The 14,085-nt window shown below is 51.0% G+C and overlaps 4 protein-coding genes across 4 annotated transcripts; 1 reads left to right on the forward strand and 3 right to left on the reverse strand.

The window, feature by feature from the left end:
• Positions 1 to 576: 576 nt before the first annotated feature.
• Positions 577 to 2,528, reverse strand: N7498_003054 (choline/carnitine O-acyltransferase; the record flags this gene model as incomplete). The annotated part of the gene is made up of 3 exons (XM_058450116.1): positions 577 to 703; positions 753 to 2,415; positions 2,480 to 2,528. 3 exons carry the CDS (start codon positions 2,526 to 2,528, stop codon positions 577 to 579), a joined length of 1,839 nt encoding a protein of 612 aa, XP_058312460.1.
• A 1,943-nt stretch (positions 2,529 to 4,471) lies between these two features.
• On the reverse strand, positions 4,472 to 5,691 carry N7498_003055 (RTA1 domain-containing protein; the record flags this gene model as incomplete). The annotated part of the gene is made up of 4 exons (XM_058450117.1): positions 4,472 to 4,858; positions 4,912 to 5,152; positions 5,245 to 5,623; positions 5,670 to 5,691. 4 exons carry the CDS (start codon positions 5,689 to 5,691, stop codon positions 4,472 to 4,474), a joined length of 1,029 nt encoding a protein of 342 aa, XP_058312461.1.
• A 1,541-nt stretch (positions 5,692 to 7,232) lies between these two features.
• N7498_003056 (ABC transporter ATP-binding protein) lies at positions 7,233 to 11,340 on the reverse strand (the record flags this gene model as incomplete). Its single annotated transcript, XM_058450118.1, has 7 exons — positions 7,233 to 7,479; positions 7,543 to 7,658; positions 7,715 to 9,664; positions 9,717 to 10,271; positions 10,330 to 10,908; positions 10,969 to 11,070; positions 11,092 to 11,340. The coding sequence occupies 7 exons, from the start codon at positions 11,338 to 11,340 to the stop codon at positions 7,233 to 7,235; spliced, it is 3,798 nt and encodes a 1,265-aa protein (XP_058312462.1).
• A 1,065-nt stretch (positions 11,341 to 12,405) lies between these two features.
• On the forward strand, positions 12,406 to 13,859 carry N7498_003057 (Zn(II)2Cys6 transcription factor domain-containing protein; the record flags this gene model as incomplete). The annotated part of the gene is made up of 2 exons (XM_058450119.1): positions 12,406 to 12,627; positions 12,696 to 13,859. The coding sequence occupies 2 exons, from the start codon at positions 12,406 to 12,408 to the stop codon at positions 13,857 to 13,859; spliced, it is 1,386 nt and encodes a 461-aa protein (XP_058312463.1).
• Positions 13,860 to 14,085: the final 226 nt, after the last annotated feature.

Below are 14,085 nucleotides of genomic sequence, written 5' to 3' on the forward strand. Positions count from 1 at the left end.
TGCAATACAAACACTTTCTCTCCCTACAAGTGAGTGCTTAGGGCCCTATCTGACGCTACAGTCTAAGACCGCAGCGACAGGTGACCCGTTTACGGCTAAACTTTACTCTTTTTGTCCCTCTTGATTGCGTGACGTCACCAATAAAGTTAATTATAGTTAGCTCACTTAAAGATGGGGTGTCCTTACCAATTCTCTGTCATTAGCAAAAGCTGTTGTGTCACTAGTAATTCTCAGTGTGAGGCTACGGGTGTCGAAACTTTTGATGTGCCTCCGTGGACTCTGCTACAGTAACCTATGCCAGAAGCTGGAATTTGAATTGGCAATAGGTAGCGGAAGAGAAGCAATGTAAACCCCACATGACAACGACATTATCGATTAGTAGAAGTGGTCGGCGTACGTCTGTCCTGATGTTTGGCATGGAAACAGGATCCACGAATTGACTATAAAATATGCGTGGGAGGCTCGTAAGACAACATTAAAACGGTGTCTGGAAATATAAAGAGCCAGGTATGCGGGACATCCTAGTTACCTAACTATAATGTATAGAAAACCCGTCCATCAACCTCTCACAGTCATCTACAACTTTGCCGTGGCCGGCTCGAGGGTAGAGAGCAGAAGGTCCCTAATATCCCCTGCGGCCTCGCTAAGGTAAAAGCTCATTCGCTCGCTTCCAAGGTTCTTTGACACAACATTGAACTGGATACTGGGAATTATTAGCAATCTTCATTCTAGCTTCAGGAGGGGTGAAATACCTGTTCTCGTTGATCATATATGCGATTCCCCACCCTTCGTGGATGACTTGACTCCAGCCAAATCCATTGAAGTATTCCGAGCTCAATTGCGAGGTAGAAATGTACCATGAGCTCGAGTAGCTGTAAGCAGGATCCTTGAAGATGGCTGGAACCTCATCATTCGAACTAAGCAGTTTCTTTAGTCCAAGCAGATGGCGATCCACGCCCTTCCCATCTGCTGCAGCAGAAACGTACTCAACGTGTGCCTTGAGCGCCTTGTGAAACAAAGCAGCGGTCTCCTTGGGAATGACGGAATGATCAACGAAGGCTTTGCAGAACGCTACAGAGTCATCGGAGACTGTGCGGCAAACCTCTGTGCGACCTTGTTGGAATCGCCGTGTCATGACTGACTCATACGTAGGTCTGTTCTTGCCATACATCTTGAAGTAGGCTAATTGGATGACCATTTGGACGTAGGCATCCGGAGAACACCGCAGCTTCCTGATCAAGGCTTTGCCGTAACCTTGATAGGCTTGAACCTCTAACTCATGGGCATCAATGACTTCCTTGAAGTCTTTTTGGGCGCGCTCAATCTCGGCTTGTACCTCCTTGCTGACGTAGAATTTGATCACAGTGGGTTCCGGGAGGTTTGAGCGGACCGAAGGGTCGGAGAAATCGAGCAGATTGTTGAAGATGACTTCGTTTACGTATTCATTCAGTCGGTGAGTAGAGGTACCGTCCATCATAGAATGTTCGCCCATGAACCCAGAGGTCCCGTTGTCATTGATGATAAATTGGCAAGGTTTGTCGTACCACCGGTTTTCTCCATCGCCGTGCCAGTACTGGTGTGCTCGCTCTTTCAAGGTCACGGGGGCAGTATCGTCCAGACAGACAACGAATGAAGCTGCTTCGACTTCTTTCATTGACGTTGCATTCGTCGGATGGGCTTTTAGCAAGATCTCTCTTGCCTCCGTCCAGATATCGCGATTCTCGGTTGTCAAAGTACCGACAGGGGCCACCTTGCCCACCAGTTCGTAGACACGGTTGAACTGCTGCTCCAACTCCGAAGTATTCAGCTGCTTTCCATCCACTTCGTGTAAGACCTTGAAAAACTGATTCTTGCGGATAACGAGAATGTATTTGTTCTCTTCAGGGGAATATTTGATTGGGTAATCAGCAGGTCGAGCGGGAACTCTGCAGGTATTGAACATCCACTGGTAGCTCTCCATCGACATCGGCAGCCTCTTCATATATTCAGGCTCCAATGTACCTTCGTCGATCTGCTTCTTAAACTCCAGCGCCGCGGTAGATATAGCTGCGGCGCGCTTGGCAGGGTCTCGTCGTCTTCGATCATCGCGGTGAGAATAGAAGTAACTGACATATGGCACAACGGGGTCTCTGTATGTCAGGTACGCCGCATCGTTCCACCACTCGTATAGCCAATTCTTGTGTTTCGAGTCTTCACGGCGAACAATCAGCTTTTCTTGGAGCTTAGCACCAATCCCATCAGGCTTGATAAATTCTTGGACGGCCTTTGTTGTTGAGGCTAGTTCGGTGCTTGAAAGGAGCGGATGGACAGACTTGAGGTATCGAGCTGCTGTTTCTTCGAGGGTTGGGACAGGGAGTTTGGGGATGGAGTCTTCGAATCGGAACATTCGGCCCTTCGAGCTGTCTTCTTTGTAGCCTAGTGTATTTTAGACGACTGACGGACGTATCTATATGGGGCTGGCTTATAATGAACTGCATACTTGCTGGTAAAGCAGAGCTACTGCTCTCTCGTGCATTTCTCGATGCCATTCCTGTGCTCTGACTAAATATAAGTTCTACCTTCACCCAAAGCCATTGGAACGAGACTTGCCTTGGAAAGCTGAGAGATTTGAAATCGATGTCTGAGGACCGTTGACTGCGTGCGAGCCTTTCCGAGTTCCTTCAACATACCAACGATGTTCTGGAACTTTAAGATAGTATTCAATGGGTTCTGGAGATCAAATATATTGGTCGCGGAAAACTTTCCTTGCTTCGTTAGTGATGCTTGTTCTTCGGGCCTCGGTTCTTTCCAGGTCCTCCTCGACCCGAGGTTTCCAGGAAGGGCAATGAATGTGCGTAGGCGTTGGCTCTATAGACGGGTATCAGCCCGACAGGGGGTCCGAATATAGGGCGGTTCAGCCGAGGTAAATTTAGGTCACATGTGGGCTTATCGATCGTAAGTAATTCATAGGCAAGTGGCACACACGGGTGGAATTAGGCTACGCCAAACCCCGCGCCAACCTAAACCCAACCCAACCCAAACCTGTAAATATAGATTAGCTTGAGGTCGACTTCTTTGACCCGTACGTATGTTTTAAGACGAGGTAGATAACCTAACCCAAACCTATATAACCCAAACCTAACCTATGTAGGTAGGTCCTTGTCTTAGTATTATAGGTCGGAGTATTACATTCCTGGAATACATTATGGCCCCTATCCACCGGAGTTGGCATTTTCGCGATGTCGCAAGTATTCTATCTCTAAATTAGCCCTAAAAGTTTATTTATATATAATGGTGAACGCGTCCCTAGTTTCACGGTCGGTCTAGGTTCAAGTTCTATCCCACAAGGACTCCGTCGGATCTAAGAAAAAAAAGACTAACTTTTGATCTATCACGTTATATTCCGTTATATCACCTTCTTATTATCCTTAGTAACGTTGCAATAACTTTGAGTAGCTGAGATATCTCGTATGTAACTCACTAATCACTTAGAGATTGCGGATTATACTACTAGGGATCTATAAGTAGTTACGTACGGTTATTCTTGTATTATTAGTAATGATCGTAATAGCGACGGTTCTCCGACTTATACCGCCCTAGTGACCTATTTATTACATTTTGAATCATCCTTGTTATTTTTTTTGCCACGATATTTTTATTAAGTGAGTTTCCTGTTATATCCTTAGGCAGGCCCAATTTACTCTATGGTGGTGGCTGTATGCCCTGCTTCCTATTTCATCTAGTGAGACGTAGGGCATGTAGGCATTCGACTTGCTGGAGATGAAAATAAGCCCTAGTCTCATTACGTGATCTTATAGGCATTCATCGGAAGCCCAGCCAGATCTCCAAAATTTCTCCCAATGACCGAATAATTGGGGTTCTCATAAGCCGTTGGCCAACACGAAGCTGGTTCAGTAGCTTGCATTAGTGCGTGCAATCACGGCGGAAGTTGACTTGTATTTTTAAAATCGTACAAGCAGATGTCGGAGACTAACATATTACCTATGAGTGCTTTATCATGGGTTCCTTGAGATGTTGTCTAGGCATTGGCTGAGTGTCGACTAGAATTGAAAGTGTATTGAAACCATTGTTAGACTTGACTACCACACGTTAGCTAGGCTTTAAGGAGAGATTGGCTACTAAAGCTACTTGCGCATAGTGGTATAAATGACTGAGGCTGCCCTGTGAGATTTAATCGTCTCGTTCCACTGCGCGTCCTATCAGTTTATCGTGCCTGTATAACTATGCTAGATGATCCTCGATACATCATGATCACGTCCGTCCTCCCAGACTTCATTTGGAGTTTCCTAAACTAATTCAAAGATACCGTGCTCTAGTGCCCCTGTCCTTGGCGAGAAGTAGGCCAATATCAGTGATCTGTACCACACAGCAGATTTGGCATTTTTAGACCAACATTTTGCCCAAAATTTTGAATACGCAATCACGCTTAGAGTCACAATTGCTATTTTCAACGACATAAAATAAAAGACTACTAATATAGCAACCTAACTTCGTCCTTGCACTGGATAGGTGTACGGGATTCCTTCCTCCAGGCCCCTCCATCGGAGGACTGTGCCCGCTGATACTCAGAATAGTGGCTACCTTTGCGGCCAGACGAGCGGTCGCGATTCTGACGCTTGCGGGCCTTCTCTTCCCGCTTCATACCTTTCCTCTCTTTGCGGGATACCTTCACCTTTTTGGGGAAATCACTCTCTTCGCCTTGGAGATAGCGGCCTGGGTGCCAGATATTCCAAATGATCATAGCGCCGAACATAGGCAGACATTCGAGACAGTAGAAGGGAGATTCGTTGACAGTCAGCGGGCTAGTGCCTACGGTGTTGGTGTCGGCAAATTCAATCAGGCGGTAGATAATTCGAATCTATCTTCGTATTAGTCGTGGACCACCGCAGTATCGAAATCAGAGTGACCTACCGTGATGCACCCTAAAGTGGCGTACATAACAAACACTAACGTGCGCCACTGACTGCCCCGAGAACATTCAGTATACCTCTCTTGCATACGCCGATGAAAGGCGAACAGCAGTCCGCAGAAGCACACAATGCAGAACTCCTGCGCTGCAATACCAGCCGTATAGATACGAAGTCCGATGCGGTTCATCTCATTACTAAAGTCCGAGTCCATGATACCGCCAGTCGCTTGGATGATGAAGGAGCTATAGTGGGTGAAGGACACAGGGTTAGCTAGTCGAGCGCCGGGAGGGGCGCCGAGCGGCCCCTTTCGGAACTCGGTAAATTCGAGGCTCACCTCACGTCCAGCCAGATGAAGATTTTGGCTAGCTTATCGGCCTTGATGCCTAGCACCTTCTTCTCCGGCACGAAGTAGTAGACCATACGACCGAAGATCATGTAGACAAAGGCGTTCACCCACAGCGGGGCCAGCAGCACCAGTAGCTGCCCGGCGGATGCCGTCGTCGACTTGGTCTGATTGATGGTCGAATAGGTGCGCATGACCAGCCCAATACATTCCCACCAAGTGCCCACCACAATCACCCAGCAAAACCTTTTACGGTAGGCCACCGCCTGAGCGGAGTGGGCGATTGCGGTCAGCCCGAACAGAACCGTGAAAAAGATGGCAGCAGGGCCATTAGCACAATAAGCATATTGAGCATTCTCGTCGGAGAGATCTATTCAGGTCACTTAAGTCCCGGATCACCCGCATAGAAAACCTACTGCAATGACTTGGCCAACCCATGACGACGGCCAATCACGGTATGGCAGCACTGAGAAGAGATCAATAGATAGTGCGAGCGGGAAGACCGGCACAGTAGATGAGCGAAAAATGAAAATCAACTTTACGGGCTGACGGCAGGCGCTAACATTTAATGATTACATGGCGCGGATGATCGACAAGTTTCAGGGCCGTGACCGGGGAAACTGCTGCCTGATCAGTCAGATCTAAATCTGGCCTCTCAAGGACCGACAAGACCCCAGAGTCCCAAAGGATCCAAAGGGGCTGGGGTGACTATCATCTTTGAACAAAGGAATGGGGGCCTGGGGTGCAAGCTCAGCTAGCGTTGCTGCAAATCGAGCTGACCCAACCAGCAGATCCAGTGTGATCCATTCTCCGACCTTGCCTCTTCGGTGCGTTGAGATAAATAAAGGAATATGGCTGGCCTGGTTCCAGTGGTCGGCGCGAGAGTATGCCGTAGCCTAAAATAGGCTGCTAAATTTTGCCGCCATGTTGATCTCGACCGATGACACTCTACATCCGGCAGCCCTGTCGGACTCAACGTCTTAAAAGTTGGTCCACGCTGGAGCAACCATCCGCCTCCTGCTCGTCCACAAACCTTTCGGGTAGCCAAATCCTCACGATCTCGTATGGCGACATTGCACACCCACTCTCGGTAACCACAGCGTCCTTTCCTGCTGCGCTCCAATTCCGCGATGACTTTATCCATGATCTCAAGATCGCCGGTGGGGCCGTTTCTGTGTCTTCTTTAGTGGAGCTCTGGGCCCGCTTTATCGGGTTTACCGTGTACCGCTTAGAATGGTCGACTAGTAGATTAGCGGACGACATTTGACCGCGGCATTTTACAGCGGCGCGAGATTCGTGTCGTTGTTCACGCCCTTGAAAGCAAAGCTAATGTCTAGTCGGTTATACTGGCCGCCTACGTGCGGACTCGACATACGCTACGCCCCCCCCCAAACGTTCTGGACCCATGACCTCGAGGCGGTTGATATCAAAGAAAAGGACTCCTCTCATTCCGACATTCCGATTTCTCTGCACCTTTGAGTGGCGAATACTCTCTGACTTCCGATTTTCCGATATCTCCTCAGTTTCAGCTTGACCTATAGGAACACAGTCCTTCCACAAGGTCGCCCTTTGCGACCATTATGCAGAGGATTATTGAGTATTTGATGCTCATACTGGTGCTTTGACTCTCGGGAAGCTTCGTGTTCGTATTGTCCACCCGTTCCTTGAATCCTGGAGATACAGGCGCATGGGTCTCCATTGAACACTGAGGGAGGTTGGTTTGCTACTGAGCAGCAGAACTTCTCACAGGGCTGCTAAATATGACGATCCATATTTGCAATAAGTAAGTAAAATAAGTTAAGCGACGGCGTGGAACCAAGAGGGAGGGAGAAGTGCGAAGTGGAAACGCCGAGTAGAACTGCCATGATTACTGAGACGGCTATCCCGAAGGCAAAACGTCACGTAGGGGTTTCAAGAGTAAGAATACTGTCTGTCTTCTTTATCAAACGATTCGCTCACCGCACAACACGTCCGGGTCTCTATTTACCTAGATCCTGCAATCGCACAAGTTCCCAATACTTGCCTCGATCCTTGATCAACTCCTCGTGTTTGCCGCTCTCCACAATCCTTCCCTTATCAAATACGTAGATGCAATCGGCGTGGGCGATCGAGCTGAGGCGATGGGCGACCGCAATCGTCGTGCGGCCTTTGGCTGCGGCATCAAGCGCGCCCTGAACGATTCTCTCGGATTCGGCGTCTAGGGCAGATGTTGCCTCGTCAAGAAGGCTACGGGAAACAATGAGATGGTGATGGCCTTTCCATGGATCATCCTTCGTAGCAATGACTTACAGAATCTTGGGATTTCTCAGCAGCGCTTTTGCCAGCGCGATCCGCTGCTTCTGCCCACCAGACACTCGACTACCTCGCGCACCAACGTCGGTCCTCAACCCGTCTGGAAGAGACAACTGGATGATAATTGTTATTTGTCAGGATCTTGAGCATGGATAACCGCCTCTCTTACCACAAAATCATGGATGTTCGCATCTTGACACGCAGTCATAATCTCCTCGTCGCTGATATCCTCTGTATCGCCGAGAATACAGTCTCTGATATTGCCGCCGACCAGAGTGGAGTCCTGCTCGACCATTGCCATCCGCTTCCTCAGTGCACTCAGTCGGTATTGGCGGATATCTTTGTTATCCACCGTAATATAGCCGCCGACCACGTCATAAAACCGTTCAATCAGATTCAAGACGGTCGTTTTGCCACTGCCACTGGCCCCGACAAGGGCAACAAAGTTGCCGGACGGCGCCGAGAAGCTGACCTGATGGAGGATCTGGCAGTCTGGTCGCGATGTGAAATTGAAGTCCACCTGCTCGACAACCAGATCTCCAGTCATGTCACCGACCGCATCTCCTTCCGCAGTGAAAGCATCAATCGTGGGCTGACGGGAGAGAAGCGTGTCCAGCCGAGCAGCCGCTTCCTTGGCTCCAGCGATATCCGGCGCGAATGAAAAGATCGTGCCTGCGGCCTGCGCACCCCAGACGATAGCAATGAAGCAAATGAAAAATTGCTGAACGTTGTATTCGCCGGACCCGATCAGTCTCATCCCTCCGTACCAGAAGATGAAAGCGGCGATGAATAAACTGAATGATTGCGTGGCTGCAAAAACAAGACTGGAGAACAGGTCGTAGCGCTGATTGATTTGGTGTTCCACATCCAGCTTGTGCTCGTACTGGTTGATGATGACTTCTTCCATGGTCAAAGCGGCGACTGTGCGGATGGCAGATACGGCTTCGCACGCCGTTGCTGCCGCCTCCGTGTCCCGCTTGACATGTCGTTCCATCTGCGTGACAATCCAAAGTCTCAGGAAGCCACAGGCAAGCAGAATCGGTACAGTGGATGTGGCCACGAGACCAAGCTTCCATCCAAATGGACATGCAACTGCGACCGCAGCAACGAGAGTCATGGCGCTGTTGAGGATTGCTCCCAGCGTGGTTCCACTGATGCCCGTCAGTTTACTCGCTTCGACGGCAAGGAAAGCAGCCAGAGACCCGGAGCTGTTTTCTTTGGCATCGAAGAATAGCATGTCTTGTCGCAGGATCGAAGCAAAGGCGAGTACCCTAGCTCTCGAACCGAGCTTGGATCCCGCAATGGCAAAACAAAGACCTTGCACGAAGTAAACCACCAACATGAACAGCCCCAGCAGAAGCAGCATAAGTGCCCAAAAATTGACAGTGTGATGGCCGGTGCTGAGTTGGGGATCCACAATCGAGATGATGGCGTTGCCAAAAAATATGGCCTGGACAGGATACCCTGGTCCGGCAAAGAGGCTGCAGAGGATACCGACAACCAGAAACTTCCTCTCTGGAGTGTTAATGGACCAGACGACCTTCATTAGCTTCCAGACCGATGATCTACTTTCTTCGAATCGGGACCCTCCCCCCGAGCGTTTTGAAACTTGGCGGTCCATCATCGCCATTCGCATCACGTCTGTTTCAGCCCAGTCATGGCTCTCTTGCGTTTCCATCATCTCCTCCTCTCGCCGGAGCTGCTGTGTTACGACGAGGTTCGCATATGTCGATTGCTTTGAGAGTAGCTCCTCATGAGTCCCTTGCTCTATAATTGTACCACACTCAATCACAACAATAGTATCGGCTTTCTTGATTGTTGAGAGGCGGTGGGCGATGACAATGGTTGTACGCCCTTTCGCTGCCGCATAAAGAGCGGCTTGGACGGCATTTTCGCTCTTTGTATCCAACGCGGCAGTGGCTTCATCAAGAAGAAGAATTGGAGGGTTTGAGACGACCGCTCGCGCGATGGCTATCCGTTGTCTCTGTCCGCCCGACAGTGTAGATCCCCGTTCTCCCACACGCGTGTGGTAGCCTTGGGGCAAGGCGGAAACAAACTCATGTGCCTGTGCAGTCTTCGCAGCCTTTACCACAAGGGCCATTAATTTCTCGTCGTCAAGCTATTTGCTTCTCGTCAGCGGTATCTAAGCTTCAGCGCAAGCATGCACGTACTTCGTTGGCCTGTGACCCGAGCCCATACATGATGTTATTGTAGACGGACGTATTGAAAAGGAAATTGTCCTGAGCCACAAGACCGATCTGAGATCGCAGCGAGTGAACGTCTAGATCTCCAATCGGCATGCCGTCGAGGAGAATTTGGCCCTGCACGGGGTCATAAAGTCGTTCCATGAGCGAAAAAAGAGACGTCTTGCCCGAGCCCGAGGGGCCTACGATTGCAGTCATCTTGCCCGCTGCGATGTGCAGGTTGAAATTCTCGAAGACGACGTGATTTGTTCTCGACGGGTAAATGAACTTGATATGGCGAAAGTCAATATCACCCTTCACGGACTCGCACCGTCTGCCGCTCCGTGCGAGAGGATCGATGGGGGACTCTCGCTCGATAGTAGCGAAGATCCTGTTCGCCGCCGCTGCCGCCTGTGCAATGGCGGCAATGAATGGCGCGGCATGTCCCAGCATCGCTCCAGCCATGCCACTGGCCAGCAAGACGGTCATGATCTGGGAGATATTGGAGTAGCCTTGTTGCAGGAATCGATTCCCTTGCCAGAACTGTCAAAATCAGCCATCCAGGTCATGCCGATCCGTGTCGGAGGGAGAGGAGACACACTGCCAGAGCATAGCCCCAGAGCATGACCATGAACATCAAGGCCATCAGGATGCCCATGGTCACCTTTGCTTTGAAGTCCAAAGCGGTTGCCTCACGAAGACTCTCGTCGTACTTGGCTTGGAACCGTTCCTGAGAGCCGTAAGCCGTCACCGTCCGAATGGAAGAGATCACCTCCTCCGCAAAGCTGCCGCTATGTGCGTATGCGTTGTTGCTCGACTCCTGATATGCTTTCATTCTGGACCCCAGGCCGCCCATGATCAACAGCACGACGACCGGAAGACACACCATGACCAAGCCTAGTCTCCAATCACGCACGAGAGCGACGATGATTGCCGCAAAAAATCCTGACACGCCTGTGATCAAAAGGCCGACTTTCTGGGAGATCCCGTCTTGAATGAGATTCATGTCGTTGGAGATCCGTGCGGTCACTTCACCCGGCCCGGTCGAATCGAAGAAAGCGATATTCTGGCGCAGGACGGCGGAGAGATAGGTTCGTCGCAGGCGTTTCATGATGGATTCGCCCGTGATGGTGAACCCAAAGGAGCTGACGCTTGTAGCGAGAAAGGAACCAATGCCTGGCTGACTTCAGTATACTACGGGCTAGATGGAGGGTGGGGGAGACCCGTTACCTAGATATACCAGATCCAGCGTCAAACGCCGCGTCGAATGGCTAAACGCAGACAACGACGAGCTGTCGTTGAGATTATTGGCGAATTGCCCGGTGAGGGATCCCATGACCACCTATACAGTACATGTTAACACCAGAATGGCTGCCCGAGAAGAGGCGCCTACGGTCATCAACGGCAAGGCAGCGCCGGCAACAGCTGCCGCCGCTGCGGACATGATCAAGACCAGCGTGTCAATCTTTGTTCGAAAACGAAAAATCGAGCCATATCCAGCGGACGAGGAAGGAAGCTGAATTTGTGCCCGCAGAAGACGGGCCTCTTCCTCATCCAAGGCCCGAGCATCGTGGCCCGTTGACTGAAGGCTCTTGACGGAAGACGCACCCATGACGGAGCCAAGATAGATCTATAAAAAGGAATAGATAAGAAGTTGCTGCAGGCGTGATTCGAGAGAGGGAAGAGTTGATTGACGAGGGATGATCGGAGGCATTGATGGGCATACTTATAGATGTTCTTGTCGGGGTCGCCGTCAAAGTCGCGTTCGTTTCGGAACCCGCTCCCCCCTCCCCCCTATATCCTCTCAGACACTCGCATACTCCATTGAGAGAAACGAAGACCGAGAATGAGAAAAGATGGACCGATATTCTCGATGGTTCTTGGCATGACTTGTGTGGCCCTTCTGAATGGTTCATACTACACCCTCCACCGAGGTACCGCTTCCCCGTCCCGATGGGGAAATGCGAAGCCATGCGAGCTGATAGTCTCCCGTCCCTGCAGAATCACAGATCCAAGTTACAAAAATGGGGCTTAGCATGTATCTATTCTATTCTCTTTAATTTTTCTATCGCTGAAACGGCATCCACCCGAGCTGAATCTATCAGCCTGGAGTCGAGTAGCTCCGCTCCCTGTCGATAAGGATCACTCAGTGGATTCCAAGGGGACAAAATAAACGAGAAAGACCGAACGAGCGGGAGCGGGCAGAAAACGTGACGTGACTCGACCTCGCATTCTCGTTTGGGAATGCGAGCATGCCGCCCTTCCGCCTCCTCCGATTCAGATTCAGATTCGCCCCCCGGCTTCCCGCTCGAGAAGTTACATCGACTCCATTCTCTGCCCCCAATATTCCCAATATTCATTCTGTCATTCATTCATCTCAAGTAAAATTAGAAGTCGCACTCGCAGGCAAGGTTATGTTGGAAGAGGGAGCCACCCCCCTCCCTGAATCCCATCCTGCAGACCCGTTCTGCAATCCATTAATTCACACGTATGGATTGGAACCCGTCGACCATCTGAACGAGCCTCAGGCACTAGGCCGATCAAGGCATCAAGAAACAAGAGCGGGCTGTCAATCCTCTTGTCTTTTTGCTGTGGCTCTATTCAACCCACAGACGATCGGCTCTGCAGGAGAATTGGAATTGGGCCATGGCCAGAGGGACCCGTGAGCAATTTCATCATGGCCGCTGGCATTTCTAATGACACTCTTCGCTCCTCCTGCTCCTCCTCCTCCTCCGTTCCTCACGGCTCCTTCGTTGGCTTCTCCAGACTCATCTTTGCAACGGAAGATCGCTCAGCTTTGCGGGAGATCTCGGACCAGGAGGCCGCATTATCGAGGCAGAAGCGGCCCCATCATAAATCCAGAAATGGCTGCTTGTCGTGCAAACGCCGCAGAGTCAAGGTACAGTTCGGAACGCTGACCTTGGTTATTGTAACTATACAAGGGAGAAAGCTAAAGTGTCCCCACAGTGCGATGAGAGCACGCCGGCCTGCACGAACTGTGCCAAGCGCCGCGAAAACTGTGAATGGCCGTCGCGCTTGCAGCGGACGATGCCATCCCGATCCCGGTCTCCGTCGATAGAGACGGCGATATCGCAGCGCCTGCTGGACTCGGCTAATCCGAACTTGAATCTACTGCATTTGAAGCTCTTCCACCACTTCGCGTGCGCGACGCGCGAGACGCTCATCTTCAAAGAGGTGTGGGATGAAGGGCTCCAGCTCTCCTTCCAACATGAATACCTGATGCACTCGATCCTGTTCCTCGCGGCCCGGCACCTATCCGTGCTGGTGCCCAACGACCCCCGATATTCCACGGCAGCCATCGCCCATCTCTCTCAGGCGTCTCGCTTGTATCGACAGGCGCTATCGGAGCGGTTCACCGAGGCAAACATCGATGCCCTGCTGTGCACGGGGATTCTGCTCTACTACGATGCTTGGATGAATGTCGATTTTGTCTCCATGGGCACCGACTCGGTCGGGCTCTCGTTGGAGTTTGCTAAGGACCACCTGTTCACGCTCTCCCCCGGGATGTCGCAGATTTTCTTGACCGCGATACCGCTGATGACCCGTAAACCCTCCACTTTCATTAACGGGGTCCTCCACCAGCCCAGCCGGACGGTCCAAGAGGCGCTCACCACATTCCGTCTCGATGCATCCCAATACCTATACTTCTTCGCGCAATGGTACGATACCGCGTTGGATCACCGGGCATTGACGCTTCCGCGACTGTCACAGCCTGGTGGTGCAGACCAGAGTCGTCGGCTGACCTTTGAATACCGATACGAGCCGACCGATGATCCGCTAGAAGCGTATATGGCCGTCGTCTGTCGACTCTCCAACATTCTGGCGGTTCTGCCCGACGCCCGCGAGGGATCAAGGTCCCTCTTAGAGGACGATCCGTCTCTGGTCGATGACGTGTCGAGACTCTTCCTCACTTTCCCGATGCTCTGTCACGCCCCGTTCATCCAAATGCTAAGAGAGAGAGATCCCAGGGCGCTGCTGCTGATGTATCACTTCTATCGCGCCGCGAAGATCTTATTACCTGAGGATAAATGCTGGTGGGCGGCGAAGCGCGCGGATTTGTTACAAAGGGCGTTGAAGTCAGTGTTGGTTGGAGAAACAACGGAAATATGAAGCGATTGTGTTGGGGGATCGCCCGATGAAGAGACACGACAGATTGCGTACTCCATTGAACTGCCGAATACGGAAGGCTTGGATCTGAGCGTAAGAAGAACGGATAGGGCAACCCTTATGCAATGGTCGTACGGAATGCTTGCATTGATGGTCTTGATTACATTGTTACATGGAATGGAATGGCATGGTGGGGCAAAAACAGTGGAACTGGATTGGCGCTTCTTTG

This window comes from Penicillium cinerascens (genome assembly GCF_028974065.1).
Source record: "Penicillium cinerascens strain IBT 15544 chromosome Unknown contig_1_segment0_segment0, whole genome shotgun sequence".
Lineage (NCBI taxonomy): Eukaryota > Fungi > Ascomycota > Eurotiomycetes > Eurotiales > Aspergillaceae > Penicillium > Penicillium cinerascens.